General features: G+C 41.5%; 2 protein-coding genes across 10 annotated transcripts in view; both read left to right on the top strand.

Moving 5' to 3' along the window:
• The window catches only part of LOC126403702 (solute carrier family 12 member 6-like), a 42039-nt gene extending 39124 nt beyond the window's left edge, over positions 1–2915 (top strand). For all 4 annotated transcript variants that reach the window (XM_050066425.1, XM_050066427.1, XM_050066428.1 and 1 more), the window contains 2 exons: positions 46–179; positions 520–2915. In XM_050066425.1, the coding sequence (XP_049922382.1) occupies positions 46–179; positions 520–611 (226 nt within the window). In that variant the 3' untranslated portion in view covers positions 612–2915. The remainder of the gene's footprint in view (positions 1–45; positions 180–519) is intronic.
• A 1757-nt stretch (positions 2916–4672) lies between these two features.
• Positions 4673–19080, top strand: tox4b (TOX high mobility group box family member 4 b). Of its 6 annotated transcripts, none has more exons than XM_050067116.1 (10): positions 4673–4811; positions 8124–8192; positions 10644–10694; positions 13239–13526; positions 13608–13868; positions 14216–14542; positions 14749–14829; positions 16005–16652; positions 16798–16952; positions 17944–19080. In XM_050067116.1, the coding sequence occupies exons 1-10, from the start codon at positions 4722–4724 to the stop codon at positions 17999–18001; spliced, it is 2028 nt and encodes a 675-aa protein (XP_049923073.1). In that variant the 5' UTR covers positions 4673–4721; the 3' UTR covers positions 18002–19080. The 6 variants fall into 6 exon arrangements, with proteins under 6 accessions (XP_049923073.1, XP_049923076.1, XP_049923071.1 ...); XM_050067114.1 differs by lacking the exon at positions 4673–4811 and adding an exon at positions 7031–7964; XM_050067115.1 differs by lacking the exon at positions 4673–4811 and adding an exon at positions 7036–7934.
• The last annotated feature ends 589 nt before the right edge of the window (positions 19081–19669 follow it).

The following is a 19669-nucleotide window of genomic DNA, read 5'->3' on the forward strand; positions in this document are numbered from 1 at the left end:
GTAGTTCATGACAGAGGTCATTGAATGCATCTTGTTTTCCTTCAGGGACCACTCCAACGTCAGGCGCATGCACACCGCTGTGAAGCTCAACGAAGTCATAGTCAACAAATCCCACGATGCCCGGCTTGTCCTGCTCAATATGCCGGGACCACCCAAGAACACGGACGGAGACGAGAACTGTATCCTTAAACACTGAGGGTTGCACTCTTTCACTTACTTAACCAAACACTGTCTTCACACTTTATATTTGTAGTTACAGTTTAGTTTGGTACGCATTTTTTCCATTTCCACTGTGAAAAGTTGTAGATGGTACCAATGGAACCGTTCTGTACCCTCCCCATTTTTGGTCCCCCCTCTGTTGGGGTACCTGTTTACGACACTGTATGAACTACATCTCTTTGAGCACAACCCGGCCCTCAGCGGATCCTTGTTGACCATATTCACAGTTACAAAGCTCAACAGCACACTCACATAGTACGGAGGAACCTCTACAGAAACACTCCTTAACTCGCTGACCAGACATGGAGTTCCTCGAGGTCCTAACAGAAGGTTTGGAGCGCGTCCTGTTGGTCAGAGGTGGAGGAAGTGAAGTCATCACTATCTATTCCTGATTGGACAAAATGGAGGAAGCCAGCGTTAAAGACGCAGCCAGTCCCACAGGAGTGAGCGAAGGGAGACGGTGGGGGCCTATGTGCTCTTAGGGGGGGCGTTTGCCCCAAGAGGAGAGACTGTCATTGGCTGCAGCGTCAGCCGTCACGCCCAACACCTCCCCCACTCCTCAGCCCTTTTACTTTCATCTTTCAGGGTTTCCATTCCACTTATGTCAAGCTACAGAAATGCCAACACAATTCCACGAACGAGCAAAAAAATAAGAGTGATCAGCTGTGTGTGTGTGTGCGCGCGCATGTGTGTATGTGTGAAAGTCATCCACCTGAGGGAGGGTTGGTTTGTCGGAGAAGGGGACCAGTGTTGTTTCAGGTGCGTTCGGGCTGGTGGACCAGCGAATGAGAGGAAATGTGAAGCGTCCCAGAAACGGAGCAGTCGTTCCACTGACGAGACTCAGGGTTGCTTTTTGTACAGAATGTATTTTGGAAGCGGATGTGAGTGCTGAGAGGAGGCTGAATGTCTGACTGGTGTGTTTTTTGTTGTTGTTTTTTTTCTCCTTGTGAAGTTTACTACAATGCTACATCAAAACTGGAAACGTAATTCTGCATCAAATGAAGTGAGGAGCCTTTAGTTTTATACCTGCTTAACGGTTCATTTAAGGAAAATCAGTGTCCGTCTGTGCCGTCTCCTCACTAGAAACTGTAACGTTTTTAGGGGATACAGGGAAAATGGTTATCATTTAATTACATATCATTAGTGGCCTCCTTTCTTTGCGTATCCACCATATACAGCCGTATATGCACAGACCTCAGAATTTGTTTTATTCAAAGTGAAGCTCAAAGTGGAGACTGAATTATGTTTTAATTCTTGTGTGTTGGTCTGAACTTGCTGCTCTTTCTCAGAATCTGTTCTCTTGTATGGAAGCCCATTTTTGCCATGAAAAGTAAAAAAAATCTAAACAAAATGTTGGTCATGACGGAAATAAAAATGTTTTTATTTGTTTAGTTTTATTTGGTATCTCTTAATGTTCAGTCATCAAAAGTTGGACTATAAATCTGGCTTCCAAAGTAGGAATTATGAAATAAAATAGTCAAGAAAAAAACTTAAAATGACAAAAATTTGATATAAAAACTAAAATTTGAGATTAAAAAAGGCAAATTTGAGGGAAAAAAGAAAATTTGAGATTTAAAAAAAGCTTTCTCATAAAACAACAAATTTGAGATTAAAAAAAGGGGCAAATTTGAGATTTAAATAAGACAAATTTTAAAAATATTTTTGAAAAGGATTTTTATTTAGATTTTTAAATATTAACTTAAATTTCTGAGATACAAACGCAAATTGGATTTTAAAACTATTTTTTAGATAAAATGACACAATGAAAGAAAATTTCCAAATTTTTGGAAAAAAAAAAAAAAAGTCCAGTTAATGAGATAATAAGTATGACTTTTTTCAATCTCATATTCTGACTCTGTCACTCTGTCTTTTTGCCTTTCTTAGTAAAAATGGGCTCCTATACACCTGTGACATCATCTCATGAAAACAAATTTACAGATTTACCAAGTGACATATCTTTGTCTGCAAAACAGTCAACGTTTAGCAGTGTGCTCTGCTGTTAATGGTGTCAACTGTGCGATGGACATTAGGACTCCATTACTTATATCAAGAGAGGAACGAGACGTCTTTATACTACACATTTATGGATTTGTGATGTCGGCCAAGACCCCAGGAAAACCAAAATTAAACCAACGATAAGAAAACTATCGGTCTTCTCTGAGTCACGCTATAAACTGGCCCACGTCGGACTGCATGTGTCATGTTCGTGTGTTTGAGTAAATGATGGCAGCGTCGTCGTGGTTGTTGTGAAGGCCTCGGAAAGAGAAGAAAGAAACAGTATTTTTGACACACTGGATCATCGTGGGGAGAACCACTGCACTGCATGCTGTCAAAATGTCACCGTCACCTGGAGAGAAGTGTGTGTGTGCATGAATGATTTAGTCTGTTATTGTGTTTTCATCTCTTCAACTGAGAATATTGGCTGCGCTGTGTAGTGTGAGCTTGTGCCCTGAAACTCTCCACCTCACCATTCACCTAAACTAACCTGCGGACATCATGTGTATGTCTGAAAGTGTGTGTGTGTGTGTGTGTGTGTGTGTGTGTGTGTGTGAACATGAGCTTGTTGCTGAAGTAAGGAGCTGTAAACTAGAGGTGTTTGATTCCACTCTAATGCTTTTTGTTCTCTTTCATTTTTTTACAGTGTTATCGTGCAGGGATTCTTTTACGTTCATTGTTATTTCCTAAACTTTTTTTTTCCGTGCTTGTACATAAAGACAAAAAAAGATCCCAAGTTTTATCTTTTTTTAATTACATTAATATAAAAAAGGAGTCATAAAAAACTTTGCTTGAAAAAATACGGGAAGAAATAAAGCAATTTTGAAAGAAAGGTTAATCGAGTTGTTATCCTTTTGTTTTGTCACATTACAATGACAAAGTGTGTCTGGTTTTATTGGCTGATATTGGTACTGTATAGATTTATTTGTCTGCTGATTGGGAGGAATTTTGATACACAATAATAGAAGTCATTGATCTGGATAAAATACCAAACCGCTTCTCAAATGTGGCAATTTGATTTTTTTTTTCTCTCTTTATACCATTGTAATTGTGAATATCTTTTATTTTATAGACGTATATAATTTTAAGACGTAACATTGGGGCATGGAAAATTGTAATGTCCATTTGTTACTGTTTTGACATTTTACATCTAAAGAAGTTTTTATTGGATTTATTTGGAATATACTAAAATTTGGCACCAACGTCCACTTGGACAAAACGATGAACTGATTAGAATTCGGAGGTCAAAGGTCAAGAGCATTGTGACCTTACAGCCATCTCATTCTTGTGAACAATATCTCAAGAAGGCCTTGAAGGAGTTTCCTCAAATCTGGCACATATCTTCACTTGGACTCAAGAATGGAACTGATTAGAATTTGGTGTTCAAAGGTCAAGATCACAGTGACCTTGCATCCATCTCATTCTTGTGAACACAATATCTCTAGAGGGCCTCAAGGTGTTTCCCTCAAATTTGGCACAAATGTCCACTGGGACTCGAGAATGGAACTGATTAGAATTTGGTGGTTATAAGTCAAAATCATTGTGACCTTGCATCCGTCTCATTTTTGTGAACGCAATTTCTCAAGAAGGCCTTGAGAGAGTTTCCTCAAATTTGATCCAAATGTCTACTTGGATTTAATGGTGAACTAATTCGAATTTGGTGGTTAAAGGTCAAGAGCAGTGTGACCTTGCATCCATCTCATTCTTGTGAACAATATCTCAAGAAGGCCTTGAGGGAGTTTCCTCAGAGTTTCCTGTCTTCGGATTGTCCATCCGTCCATCTGCCTCATTCTTTTAAATGTGATATCTCACCTTGAGGGAGTTTCCTCAAATCTGGCACAAATGTTCACTTGGACTCAAGAATGGAACTGATTAGAATTTGGTGGTCAAAGGTCAAGGTCACTGTGACCCCCACAAAACATGTTTTTTGGGCCATAACTAGAGAATTCATATGCTCATTATGACGAAAATTCACACAAATGTCTGATAGGATGTAATGGTAAATTGGTGACATTTTATATCCAAAAGGTCAAAGATCAACTTCACTGTGACATCATAATGTTCTGCAAAAATACTTTTCTAGCCATTACTTGACGCCATATTTCGGGGCAGAAGAGGGAGACATTTGGTCAGATACTGAACTGGTGACACTATTCTTTAGTGCCCACCTTGAAACTGTGCTGCTGGGGAGAAACTGAGAGCTTAACTCTCTGTGCAACATGACTGGTGCACAAAGTGAGGCGGTAATTATATATGTATATTTTTTTTGTTTTTTAATTATTGCTTTATAAATGACTTTTTAATGAAAAACACATTGAACACATTGACAGAAGACTTATTTTAATTTTACAGTCATAAATTTGTTAAAAAAATATATAGTAGAAGAGGTCACCAAAGTAAAAAACAGAAAGAAAAAAGGTGTCTTTTATTCTGGAACGCTAGCGCTACATTTGCGTCATGACGTCACTTCCACTTGTACGTACAATCCGGGAGCCGGTTGCCTTGTGATGTTTGAGGAAATCAATTCTGGGCGAAGTTCACTTGCCAAAGTGGGATTAAAAACAAAAATAAATCAGATTTCGGGGGTGACCATGGAGGTAAGAGTAGCTGATACTAGACACTTTCGACTTAATAAATAAAAAAGGATCACCTGTGTCTTCATATGTGATGATCAATTAAAACACACGATGATCTGTGGTTGTCACAACACACAATGATGGCGGACCTGCTTAATTCATCAGCCCTTTATTCAATCGGTTGAGTTGACTTCGCTTCAATTATTTAACCCTTCACTCTCAGGCTTGTGTCAAACTTTATGCTCCTTTTGTCAAATCCATTATCACACGTTAAATTCAAGTATTTAAAGCTACCATTGCCACCGAAACAGTTTGTACCGACGTTTATCTTTTTAACGGTTATTTAGTCGACAGAAATATGAGGTCGTCCGTTTCACTCAGTTACTACTTAGTTTGAGGATTGAATTGGACCGAACCATTAGAGCGAACAGGAGGTAAGATAAGCTTAATGTCAGCCGTTAAACGATAAAATAAATGGCGTTTAATTCGTTAAAATTTAAAAATAATCTGTTGGGTGACATAATCTCATGTATGTCGCAGTTCAACTCCAAACCAGAGGCGTGTTAAAGCAGCTGTAGTCCAGTTAACGTCTCATCTGTCCTACTGGATTAGAGTACATTAGAACGGAGTGACGGGCGACTTCCGGTTACGGCTTTCAAAATAAAATCGGCTTAAAATCTGCAATTTCACCTTCTTTATTTATTCATAATGTCAACGCAAAATATTCAGCATTAGTGTAAATGTGTCTTATATTCAGATATTCAGCTTTAATTCTTAGGTGAGATGTTTAAAAAATAATACAGCAACAGGAAACAGCAAAACATGTGTATGGTAATATAGAATCACATTTAGCCAAGGATTTATTGCCTAGTAGGTTTTGACTTACAAGGAATTTGTTTTGGTTTTTGGCGCATACATTAAAACACAAACATATTAAGAGGAATATATTAACAATATCCACTCTTCAGTGCATGTAACCATGCATATAGGCGAGCAGGCAACAACAGCAGACATGCAGATCAGCAATAAGCAACAAGACATATGTGAAATACAACATTCATAGTGGATATCTTGATAAAGACGATAAAATATGTAGTTATAAGTTAGGAAAATGGGGCACAGTTGTAGGACACAGTTATAAAAGAGACTGTTTTTTAGTGTTTGTGAATATTCCATACATTCCCAGGCCATGCAAAGCTGACAATACAGATGGAGATTGATTGAGATCAAGATTGAGCTCCAATAAGTGGACTCTCCCCTACATGACAAAACATTAAATGTGTTTAGTTATAAAAGATATTGGAATCAGTGACGATCAAAACCACAATTTTGATATCACCCACGCCTACTAGGAGGTGTGTGGGGTCCCCGAATAGGTTAATCCAGCCATGGTTATAACAAATATTTTGTCGTCTGCTATGATTTTGTCACTAAAAGTTCAACTTGGGGGTAGTAATGTAATGTTTTCAATATTCCGACACTATTCTTACACTAAACTAAATTTAAAAAATAGTGTATTTTGGTTGTTCCCTACATTCATGTTTTGTGGGGTCCACTTAAACATAATGTATATTATATATACCTGAAAGTCCCACACAAAAATGCATATATTCATATTTTTAATAACTCAGTTTTATATTTGTTAATCATCTTATTTTGAAATATTTATTTTGAATCTATAAAGTGTTTTACACATTTTTAATTACTTTTCAAAAGTATTCTAAAATTCAATTCATTTGTGTGTTATACATCTTTTGTTTTGCATTTGTTCTAATATTTGTTTTTGTAAACATATTCTTAATTCACTTCTACATCGACTGACTCTGTTAGCATCTTATTTTTTACTTTATATATTAATTTATTCATTGGTATATTAGTATTTAAATGTTTTAAGTCCACCAAATCTCAGTTTATAAATAATTTGTTGGTTGGATTTTCATCCTGACAACTAAATAGTGAAAAATATAAAGTTAGCCAGGTGCAAATGGTCATGAAAAAGCTGGAAAAGTAATGGAATTTCACAGTCTAATTTTCCAGGCCTTGAGAAAGTCATTGAATTTGTCAAAGTCAGTGAAAGTTTTGGAGAAGTCCTGTTGCATATAATGAAATTGTCCATGGATAACCTTCCACGTAATGTAACATAATAGCAAATTAATTGAGTTAATTCTTAATTAATTAAGTGAGACAAGAAAAAAAAGTCCATGAAAAGTTGTGAGACAAGAAAAAAAAAAGTCCTTGAAAAGTTGTGGAAAAGTCTGGAAATTTTGTCCATGAAAATTTATGGCGACCCTGGGTTAGCTGATTTTATTTTGAAACCCGTATCGCTCCACGTCCGGTGGTTCCCTCGTTTATCTTGACCCCTTCCGGTCGGTTCATCCCATCCAGGATCCATAGCTCGGAATCCATTGAGCAGCCTGGCCCGGGCCAACACGAAGCAGAAACGGGGGTTCGGTCCGCCTGCCTCCCTCCTGTCAGACACCTTGAATCAATCATTGCCGTTTCCCAGACATCTCGTGGCGGCATTAGCCGTTAGTCCGTTAAACGTACGTTAGCCGCGTCCGCTAACGCTAGCAGCCGTTGATTGAATGTAACGTTCGAGGACCGACAGACAAACGGGCGCCAGGCTGGTCGTGAAGTGGGGAGTACTGCAGCCTTGCGTCAAAGCCAGCTAAAGCTAAACCGTGGTAGGACAAGTCAGCAAGAAAGACAGGCAGCAGCCACGTTACCTCCCGGTAGCTAGCCAGCCAGCACGCAGGTTATTTTTGGCACGGTTGCTTGCGTACACATGCTCCGTTTGAGTCGCGTACGCTAGCCTAACATCCGTGCCAAAGCTGTCAGTTGGCGGTTCCGTAAGAAATAACGTTACAGATAATTTAGACTCGATATTTCGGGGGTCGGTATTTCCACTTGCTAGCTATCTGACACGACTCGCATGGTCACATATAGGTAAAAGATTAGGAATATCGGTTAATTGCGCAACGTCTGGTTGAATTGAAGAGGGGCCTCATAGCTACCATATGAGGCCCAGTTGAAAAGATGGACCTGAATTTTTATTCGGATTTAACGGATGGTACCGGGCAGCACGACGGTGATCCAGAGTTCCTGGACCCGCAGTCTTTCAATGGATTTGACACTGACAACAAGGTGACTCTGTCTAATGAATGGGACACAATGGTACATATGTGAACTACCTAAAGGCTGCCATTAAACGCATCTCAGTGTACATATGTCTTGGTTGCTTGGTTTTGGTTATGATTGTAGTCCTATTGATTCACTGTTACTTCCTTCCAAGGCCATTATCTTTTCCCAAACTTGTGCACCTTAATGTTTCAGTTCCCTGGAGGCAGTGACAACTACCTGACAATCTCTGGGTCCGGCCATCCCTTCCTCTCCTCCTCAGAGGTAGGCCTTAACATCTAGATTACCTGGCATTGAATTTATCTCTGACAGGTTTCTGTTTATCTCTAAGGAGCCCCCTTCCTTTGGACATATGTTCTGGCTTACGATCAAGCAGAATCACATCATGTATTACCATATGTTAGAGTCACAGAGCTAACGCTGCTTTCATGCCATATCAGAGTTACAGGACTTACAAGTTCCCGAATTGTAGGTTGCGTTCATGCTCAAACGTAACCGACAAGGCACTTAACATGGCACATTATATGGATTTGCCTTAAAACTAAATGAACCGGTTCTCCTACATCAGCTACAATCCACCGTGTAATGGGATTAAACCCAAATAAACCCAAATTTAATGGATCTAGACACTAAATAAAGCTATCATACTTCTGTCTTGACGGCTGGGCATAAGAGTTTGTTTTTCTGAGCGCTCAGTATCTGGCGATCTTTGCAAAGCTGAGAAGATTGTTCACCAACTCTTGCCACAGCTCTGAAGATGTTCCCAGAGTCCTCAAAGACTCTTCTGACCACCTAAATGAAAGATATTACATCTGCTTTATGACTGACATATTTTTAACTACCAAATTTACAAGCAATGTACTTAGCCTAAAACAGAGACTATATACACTTTTATAAAATACAATGAAAAGCTTGAGGGAGAAAGGGCAAAATTATTATTATTTTTTTTAACACAGCAAAATAGTTAGTAAAAGTGGGAATTGTTTAAGCGCCTAGTGCCCAACCTGTTGGAGCTGAGGCACATTAACACAAAGCGATATCTACTCGGGAACCCTTGGCACAATTTGCATGTATAATAACTGGTTCAACCAAAGAATGGTTCTTATTTTTTTAGATTTGACTAATTTGTAGATGTCTTTCCAGTAATTCAAAAGAGAAAAATAGCCAAATTTTGACAAAACGTCTGCTTTCTGACCCCTTTTGTGGGTCTAGAAACCCAAGTTGGCTTTAAATAAATACCCCACCCTCAAAATGATCTTTTGTATAATAATTACTCACAGCATTTTACCTTAAATTTGTGAAGAAAACTTAGTTTTTCCTGCATGCCTCCTTAGTGAACGAAGAATCCAAAAAAAATCAAAACAGTCTACATGAACTGAATTAAAAGGGGACTGTTTTTAAACAACAGCAAAACTATATCAAAACATCCGTTCACAAACTCTCACGCAACTTGTACAATATAATCCAAGTCTCATTCATCCACGTGTATGCACAGTACTTCCCAAACACATTACGATTTAAAATACATCAGTACAAACAGTACGCATGCTAGATCCCAGGCATGCCTAGGGCTCATTACTTGTAGTACTTTTAGTAAAAAACGCATGTGTTTGGGAAGTACTGAGCATACGACTGGATAAGTGAAACTTGGATTACACTGCACGAAGCGTGTGTAAACAGATGTTTTAATATAGTTCTGCTGTTGTTAACTGTGAACGCTGATTACATTAATTCATGAGGAATGTTCAGCTTTTTTGGATTCTCCGTTCACCATATGATTCAAGGTAACGTGGTGAGTAGTTGATGTACATTTTGCAGTTGAAGTATTCTTTAAATTGGCATCTAGTTTCTAGTGATGGCCAAATGAGGCCTCATGAACCACTGTCTTTATTTTCTGAAGCCACCAGATGGCGCTGTCTGTTCAACAAAGGATTGAAAGCACACTTCATTGCCAGTCCTTCAGCCTTTATCTTTAAACCAAGAGCGCCATCTGGTGGGGTCAGAAAATAAAGAAAGTGGTTCATGAGGCTTCATTTGGCCATCACTACTAGTAGTTTCTATAAATACATCGTCTGGATTTGGGGTGACTTGCCTTACCAACCTGGCTATTCAGTAGCTATTTTATACTGTCATGCAGTGTGACACATTTATTTTTCTTGTGTTGTACGAAACTAACAAGGAGATAGGATCATTTCTGATGTCCTGGATTAGGAAATAAAGTCACAATCTAATGTGTCATGCAGCAGACTCAGTATTTTTTTTTCCAGATGAGTCTTTGACGATCTTGGAAATAGCTTCAGTGAATCGTAAAGTATTGTTAGACGACCCTTTGAGGTTTTCAGAGATCACCAGGTGTTTATGTTTGAGGAAAAATGGATGCTTAGCTCTGTGACTTGTAACAGTGATACATTAGCGGCACAACCAGAGGCGTATCAGTCTCATGCAGCAGCTTTAAACCACCAAAAGATGATTGAGTTCATGCCTGAACTCAGTCATCTTTAGCTCAGTACCTCGCAGTTGCACATTATGTTTTCTAGCATTTCAACCATGTTCATATTTGATTTTATCATGTGTGAATCATACAAAATAAGGCCTTTGTTCTGTGTGTATGAGTCATTTCATGTCAGTACATATAAAAACAGTCTTACTGCCACAAATATGACCCATGACAAATGTAATTAACATGCACTTGACTGACATACTCACATTTTTTAGTGTGCCACTAAACGCATTGACCTCTTCAACCTCGCTGGACCTGCTGGTGGAGTATGAATCATTTATAAATATTTTATATCTCACTACCCTTCATGCTTAAATTCAGCCACTTTTTTTAAATTAATATTGTCATTTAGGAAACAATCTTTTTACAGAGCGAATCATCAAACATCATATCAGAGTGCAATCTAAACAATCTGCGATGCTGACTCATCCAAAGAGTTAGTGACATGATGGGGTGATGGAGGGGAGGCACATGATGCACACAGAGGCGTAGAGTTTAAGGCTTGTAAAAGTTTATTTATACATCTTTGAAATGCTTTTATGTCATCAGAATAGACAGAAACACCACAAAGGGAGGAGCAAACTTCTCAGTGTTGGAGTGCATCTGTAAACAATATTAGAGGAACTGTAGTTATAAAAATGTAAGTGCGAAACACAGCTACAAACAGGTGTGAGATCATTGTGCAGGTATGGGCTTATCAGTGTCATCACTTGCAGTGTCACATCACCTACCCATACTCCTCATACCCAAACATATTTCATACCTCATGCTGTTCTGCAGTGTTTTTTTTTTTTTGTTGTGCACATACTTTTGTAGTGATATTGCAGTCATCAGCATTCTCACTAACAGCTGCCTTCTGGTCACCTGTCAGCACAATGCACAGCTGTGACGCTCTGTTTTCTTGGTGCATGACCAGGGGCCTGTATCACAAAGCAAGTTCAACTTAAGGGGGATTTATACCCTACGCTGTAGCATACGCACGTGGCATGCACTGTAAAGAGCGTTTATACTTGTGTGATGGTGTGTCTGTGTCACTCTGCAGTTACACCTCCAAAACACTAGTCGGCGGCGGAGGTTTCTGTGAAGTGCTGTAAAGTTTAGTTGATTCAAAATACACATTAAACATGGCTTAATAGAGACAACGTCAAACACAAGTACACAAATCAGCTTCACTATAACTCGCAGCATTCACAGACAAACACTTGTCTTTATCTGGACACATTTTCCCCACAAATACAACATGCTAATGTTTTTAGCACAAGCCTATGGCATTTTACATTGTATAAATTAGCCTAGCAGCTAGCAGACTTTTCCTCTACTCATATGAAGCCAGGGACAACAGCAACATTTAACAAAGGTAACATCACAAAATTCAGCTCCATTACAGCTCACAGGGTTCACTGACAAAACAACTGTCTTATACTAAACACGTTTTCCAAACAAAAATGGTTTCAGCTTACAAACATAGGCAGGAGATCTGTGTTGCCGCGACTTGTAGTTACATTTCTGGGGAGGTGCACGTCAGGCTACAGCATCACTGTGACAGAAGTATAAATCCTGCATTAATCTTGCCCTCTTTGGGCTACCTTGCTTCATCGAGCCATCTGTGATCCTGACATCACAAAGCTGGTTATCAAATGGCTCAGTTACCTCAGGGTTTTCCTATCCAGCTATGAGCTACTCATGTTTAAGAGTTCAGAATGGATAAAGAGAGGAGTCTTTTGAGCGGCAAGTTCAGCTTCAAAGCCCTGCCAGACAGTTCTCCCGACAACACCAAAGCAATTTTGCATTTACTGTCTGTGTGAATTGAGTTACCACCGGAGTACGTCGAGCTGCTTTAAAAACAGGGTTTGTTTAGTTAACCTTTACAAGTGTAACGTTGGACACTACATTGTGATAGGATCGCTATATTTTTTGAGCATGCAGTACCTTAGAGGTTATTCTGGAGAATATTCCAGATATTCCAGTTTTGGATTGTTGCAATAATATAAACATACAGTTGCATGAAGCTAGCATATTTGTCCACTCCCACATTATAAGAGTATTAAAGACTTGAAAAATATCCCTTTAAGGTACATTTAGAACAGATAGAGAATGTGCGATTAATTTGAGTTATCTATGGACAGTTACGCGATTAATCATGATTAAATACTTTAATCGATTGACAGCCCTAATAAATATAAATCTAATGTAGCCACACAACCAGAGTAGAATAAGAATGTCAGGAAACATGAGTCAGTAATATCCAGATATTGAGATAAGGAGGGGGTTCTTTCAGCAATCAGCTGTTTACAGTTTTTGATCTGATCATGAGAAGTGTACCTGCTCCAGAGGCCCTGCAGCGTAGGTTACCATGGTGATCTAACCTGGTTAAAAGTGAGCCAGCTATGCGACGTCAGAAAACCTCAGTTAACTCCAAAGATAGGAAGCTAACCCACTCATCTTGCTTTGTGACACAGGCTGCTGAACACTGAAAATGTTGCACTGAAAGCAATTTTCCGCACCTGACTTGATCACTCCGGACACACATGACAGTATTTTACAGATATTTTAGTAGTACAGTGAATCTTAGAGTGCGTCTAATGTCCAGAATAATAAATCTGTGTTTATTGAAGCTGTAATTACTGACTAATCTTCTCCTAATTCTCTTGTGGCTCTCTGACCTTCCTTTCCAAAATGTTGTTTACTCCTCTCCACCCCAATTTCTCACAAACTTGTTTTCTCTTCTTCCATTTTTCTTTTACTTCTATCGTCTTCTTTTTCCACTTTTCCTCTCCCACCTTTGCTTTCATCCACCATCTTCTCTCCAGACGTTCCACACTCCGAGCCTTGGCGATGAGGAGTTCGAGATACCTCCCATCTCTCTGGATCCAGACTCGGCCCTCACTGTGTCCGACGTGGTGTCCCATTTCGGGGAGCTGTCGGACACCGGGCCCTCGGGTAGCGTGGTGGTACCCGGGAACGCTGTGGTTGAAGGAGACGACCCTTCGTTTGCCTCCACTTTCGTTAATGCCCCCTCACAAGGACTGGAGCACCTGAGTCTGGGAGTCATCAACCAGTCGGGAGGAAGTGCTTTGTTGGGCTCGTCACTGGGGATGGTGAGGAGACATTTGAACTGTCTGACGTTATCTCGCTTTCACCAGTTTACCAGTTAGCTCACATTTTCTTTTCACACCCAGGATCTCGGTCATCCCATCGGCTCTCAGTTCAGCAGCTCGTCCCCGGTGACTATCGACGTCCCACTGGGTGACATGAGCCAGGGCCTGCTTGGATCCAACCAGCTGACTACAATTGACCAGTCGGAGCTCAGCGCTCAACTGGGGCTTGGCTTGGGAGGCGGGAACATGTTGCAGCGCCCTCAGTCGCCTGATAACCCTCTGTCGGCCACGGCGTCACCCACCAGTTCACTTCAGGATGACGACATGGATGACTTCCGAAGGGTGAGTCCAGTCACCTTGATGGCTCCAAAAAGAGGAGCAGCTTCGGTAGTGTGGAATAAACTGTGGCGTCCTAAATGTTTTATGAACAGCCCAGGACTTCTCAGACTCTGAGTTACTGCTCAGAGGGAACTCAGTCAACGGCTCCTCTGGCAGTAGCACAGAGTTTCTTACTCTTCTCTCTCGCCATGCGCACACAGGAGTCTATGTTTTTATGTCTTGAAATATGTAGTTATGTGTTATTTAATGTTGTTCATATTTCTTGTGGCTGTATGAAATGTGCCGTATAAAAAAAGGTGACTTGACTCAGAGACTTTATTTTAATCGGTGTCGTCTGCCCCTCCAATCAGAGCGTCCTGGTGGAATCTCCGGTCTCTCTGGCTGTCTCTTCAGGAGTCATCTCCCTCGATCCTTCCCTGTCCGAGTCCCCGCTCTCTGCCCCTGCGTCCAGCATCTCTCCAGCCGTCAGGCGGAAAGGAGGAGCGGGAGGAGGGAAGAAGGGGAAGACAAAGCCGAGGAAAGACCCAAACGAGCCTCAGAAACCTGTGTCGGCCTACGCTCTGTTCTTCAGGGACACACAGGCAGCTATTAAGGGACAAAACCCTAACGCTACATTTGGAGAGGTGTCTAAGATAGTGGCGTCCATGTGGGACAGCCTGGGGGAGGAGCAGAAACAGGTGAGAGGAAAGTGGAGGAATCTCTAACCAGGATTTCATCCAGTCCAACAGGAGTGTTGTAATCTGACAGATAAAGATTTTGGACCCTCATAACAGCAAATATACTGAACAGGAAAGGTGTTTTTAGCTGTGAAAGTATGACGATATCTTTAAAAATTTCCTTGATCCAAACACAGTCCTAACTTTAGTGCGTGATTTGTTTTCAGGTTTACAAAAGGAAAAACGAAGCAGCGAAGAAGGATTACTTGAAGGCGCTGGCAGAGTACAGAGCCGGCCACACGTCTCAGGTGAGTGCCTCTCACTGAAGAGAGATCACACAGGTGACACAGAGGGAAGTCTGCACCTTGTTTATCGTCCACAGAATGAGGTTGCAGGCCAACATTTTCAGAACAAAATAAATCAGGCTGCGGTGAGAGTCTCTCTCCATTGGATATTTAAAAATAGCAGGTTTATGCATTTAGTCCTTCTCAGGCAAACTCAGGGGTTTAGTGTTGCCGTAGCCCACAGGAACGACGCTCCACAACACTTTTTTCCCCTCACATAACCCTGCCGAAATTAATACATTAATACATATAAACGCTTGAAGATCCGCTCATTACTAAAATCGTGTTCACAGCTCCACCTTTTAGTACCAGATCTGTGTGCTAGGTACCCCAACAGAGGGGGGACCAAAAATGGGGACGGTATGGAACGGTTCCACTGGTACCATCCACAACTTTTCACTGTGGAAATGGAAAAAAAGCATCCTGAACCATGCTGCTCAGTGGAAACAGGGCTTAAGATTATGGTTTATCTGAGTACCTCTCTGTTCGTTCCAGGGGATGGATCTAATTGCTGGTGTTTGAGACTGTCCCCATGATTTCATTATTTATGGGATGGTCAGTTGTATTTTTCTGCTGTGATGGCACAGGGTTTTCAGCAGAGTGAACAACACACATTTCCAGTCTGTTTTGTGTCCCTGTCCCAGACTGTGTCATCCTCTTTGTGGCTCAACAGGGCTTCAAGTAGCCAAAGTATCACCACACCACAAAGTCGCGATTATCTACAGCACTTCTTCATGTTTGTGGTTGTTGAGACAAGCGACCTAAGTTGAGCGCTCGTCTCCGCTAATCCAATTACCAACACCAAAACAACAGTATGTGGTGTGTTGTGCTTACGTAACCAACCCTGCTGGGCATGTTTGGGGATTTGCACCTCTAAAGGATTATGATTGGTTGGTAATAGCTTTGTCATTGAGATCTGATCAGAAACTTTGATTAGTATTATCACTATTTTTTGTTTGTAAATAGAAGCAAAGAGCCGCCGGTAACTGGTATTCGTAGGCACTAAGGTTCTGCATGGTAAAGTCAGGGATGTGTGTTGCATACTGAGGTTGGTATTAAACCACAGAAACCAGTAAAACTGATCCCAGGCAGTATCTTTACTTATATGTCTTTATTGTGTCCAACCGTCCTCTCTTCAGGCCCCTATTGAAGTCATGGACACCTCTCCGTCGCCGCCTCCTCCAGCCCCAGCTCCCGCTGTCATAGCCACACCCTCCTCCACCCTAGCCACTCGCACCACCAGGTCACAGCATTACAACCCCGAAGAAAACACCATCACCAACATCTGTACCTCCAACATCATCCTGGATCTGCCTCGGGTCACCACACGCTCCTGCACCGGTGCCATCAAACCCCAACCTCCGCCCGCTCCCACCCCGCCGAACCCGCCCACTGTCACCAAGATCATCATCAAGCAGACGCAGCTGCCCTCTGGCGGCGTTTCGGTCACGGCAACGCCCGCCTCTTCGCCACGCCAGCCGCCACCACTGCAGCAGATGCAGAGCGCTCCTCTTCCACCTCGGCTTCAGCAGATGGTACACGCCCAGGCCCCTCCGCCTCTGCAGGCCAAACCACGAGGCGGCGGAGCGAACGCTGCCACAGCCCCACCTCCGCTGCAGATCAAGGTCGTCCCATCGTCGCGGCAGTCGGATTCAAGCGCGCCGATCATTGTGACGTCAGCTGGTGAAACGCCCACGTCGGTGTCCTCCGCAGATCTGACTGTAGAGCTGGGACAGTCGGCTGATATGGTGACGGGAGGAGAGGAAGTGGCGGAGGCAGAGGAAGGGGTAAGTGGACATCCTGCCCTGTTGATACCTGTATTATACCAAAACAGGAAGTTTAGTTTATCCAGCTGTTGTTTAATGTCCGTAGCTCTGAACGTGATGGTCGATAAATACCTCAAATGTAACTTTATCTTGTTTTGTCCCTCAGATGGAGGTTGAGGTGAACGTCGCCCCCATCCCGAGTGTGACTACCGCCGCCAGCCGTAACATTTGTGTGCGCGCGGGCTGCACCAACCCCGCTGTGGAGAGCAAAGACTGGGACAAGGAGTACTGTAGTAATGAGTGTGTCGCCACACACTGCAGGTGTGTGCTCCAACAACATGCAAACCAAATCTGGGTCCTCGAGCTTTGTGAAATTATTTTTGATCATCAGCTTTTGTGTCACTACAGTTTTACAGTTGAGAGCATTGCTGTGAGATGTTTTTTGTGTGTGTTCAACGGGGCTCAGTTACGTTAAACATGTTCGTAAAGCCTGACCAGAGTCTCATATACACAGATATAAATGTAACGTTACCAGTTGCCACGGTGATTTCTTTTTCCCCTGGTTGAATCCGTTGGGAACAGCTGCTCAACTGTTGTGATAACGTTAACTTGTAGCATTTGTGTTGCTCCTTGTTCTCGACTAATTCCACCTGTTGACACACCGGGGTGTCGTCGGCGTAAATGAATTGACATGTTTGGAGTGTTCCCACTATGGCCTCATAATTCACAGTGAAGCCCAAGTGGCTCCAAACGCTGGACCTGTAGGTTATTGGAGGATCTTCTATTTCTGGTGTGGCAATGTCGTTACTAACCATCTTGCAGTGAGCTAGCCTAGTGTAGCTACCTCTCAGTGTGTCTCACTGGAGTAGGTGTTTATGGTAGTGATGGCCAAATGATGCCTCTTGAACCACTGTCTTTATTTTCTGAAGCCACCAGATGGCGCTGTGTGTTCAACAAAGGTTTGAAAGCACACTGCATTGCCAGTCCTTCAACCTTTAGCTTTAAACCAAGAGCGCCATCTGGTGGGGTCAGAAAATAAAGAAAGTGATTCAAGAGGCTTCATTTGGCCATCACTAGTTTATGGTTGGGGGTGGCAGGGGCAGACAGCATGTTGCGTGCTATGTTGTGTGCTCTGCCTTGTTGAGCGCTGTGCCACAATTGCTCACCCGATTGAAGCTGTGTATTTATTTTACAAATTTTAATCAGTTAAGTGCATCTTGTCCAGACTTTACATCCTGCATACCATGACATGTCAAAAATGACTAAAGCAGAGTGATATTGATCCTTTTCTTTCATCTTTTCTCCTTCACAGAGATGTGTTCATGGCCTGGTGCGCCATCCGAGGGCAGAACTCCACTACGGTCACATAGGGAAAGGACACGCGTGACAAAGGAAGGGCGCCACACGGAGAGAAAAGGACAAAGAATAATGCATGAAATGCAAATGAACAGGAATGAATGATCAGGCTCAGGTATCGGCACATAATGGTTTTTTCTATCAGGAGCAGAGACAGGAAACTCTGTACTCCTCTGTGATCGAAACGTTTACTCTGCACAAACAACCCTCGAGCAGAGAAACCCTGAATCCTTTGGGAATGCTCCAGTGGAAATGACTGCTCACAGTACGGACGGACGGATGAATAATAAGACTGTAGAACAAACAGAAAGAGAAACTTCCAATCTATTGTGAATCTGAATTATGGACTTGATAAAAAAAATAGAACATTTTATATGGACTTATGGTGTTTTTAATTATTTTGAAAAGAAAAAAAAGTGCAGGAAGGAAATCTTGAATCATGAGTTCATTTTTTTTAATTTAAAAATTCCACTTAATACGTGTATGCTCTTCCCTTTACTGTTACACTGACGATTGATTGATGTGAATGAAATCTAAGAAGCGATTTTTGTTTAACTGTTTGGTAACGTGCGTGTGCTTTGGCATCGAGGGGGTCAGCGGCCACTTTTGAGATTTACCGAGCAACAACTGGGCAAAGCACAAACGACCTCATTGAGTTTGAAGTCGTAGGAAAGGGTCAAACGTTTGCAGGAAGCCTTTTGAGACAAACTGGAAACTAATCTGCCACCAGCCAAATGCTGTTTGTCACCTTTATAAGCCACTTTGGTCGACAGAAAACTCCCATCATGCAAAGGGTTTTAATTCAGACTTTCAAAACAGGTGCTAAAATACAACTTCAGCGTTCTCTGTTCTCCTCTCTACTGAAATGCCCTGCAGCTTAAGAGCTTTTTAAATATGTGACACATATTTTGTTTCACGAGGAACATTTGTGTTGAAATTTGGTGGAAAACAATATTGGAATGAAATGAAACACACCAGCTCTGACAACACTACTGTAAGGGGAAAGGGAATATAACATTTAAAAAAGCTTTACTTTTTAACACGGCAATGTTTAATTTAAGAAATTTGCTTTCAGGTCTGTTGAAAGGAACGGGATAGTTGCTTCCAAAAAAAAAAACCTGTTCTCAGTCGGATGAATTGATGCAGTGATCTGGTCTGGTTTATTGTAGATATCCTGGAAATGTTTTTAATGGTGAAATAAAATATTTTATGTTTAATATACATTTTGTGACGCACATTTTGGCTTCATAATTACAGCTGCAGGGGCATTTGTTTGATTAATTCCACAGGTGTACGTTTTTTTTTCCCTTCATATTTATACATGTATACATCGATCAGCCAAATGTTCAAACCACTGGCAGGTGAAGAAATAATATTGATCATCTTGTTGTATTGCATTGTTCTGCTGGGAAACCTGGGGTCCTGGCATTAATCATCTCAAACTGGTTTCTTGAACATGACAATGAGTTCACTGTACTCCAATGGCCTCCACAGTCACCAGATCTCAATCCAATAGAGCACCTTTGGGATGTGGTGGAACGGGAGATTCACATCATGGATGTGCAGCTGACAAATCTGCAGCAACTGTGTGATGCTATCATGTCAATATGGACCAAAATCTCTGGGAATGTTTCCAGCACCTTGTTGAATCTATGACACCAAGAATTAAGGCAGTTCTGAAG

The sequence above is a fragment of the Epinephelus moara genome, chromosome 17, assembly GCF_006386435.1.
Source record: "Epinephelus moara isolate mb chromosome 17, YSFRI_EMoa_1.0, whole genome shotgun sequence".
Taxonomy (NCBI): Eukaryota; Metazoa; Chordata; class Actinopteri; order Perciformes; family Serranidae; genus Epinephelus; species Epinephelus moara.

What these genes read in the sequence shown, in the direction of transcription:
- tox4b (XM_050067114.1), top strand. Translation starts at nt 7,827, where the DNA reads ATGGACCTGAATTTTTATTCGGATTTAACGGATGGTACCGGGCAGCAC. An exon ending in TCGCTGGACCTGCTGGTGGA is followed by an intron (nt 10,695 to 13,238) that starts GTATGAATCATT and finishes TCTTCTCTCCAG; the next exon opens with ACGTTCCACACTCCGAGCCT. An exon ending in TGGGCTCGTCACTGGGGATG is followed by an intron (nt 13,527 to 13,607) that starts GTGAGGAGACAT and finishes TTTCACACCCAG; the next exon opens with GATCTCGGTCATCCCATCGG.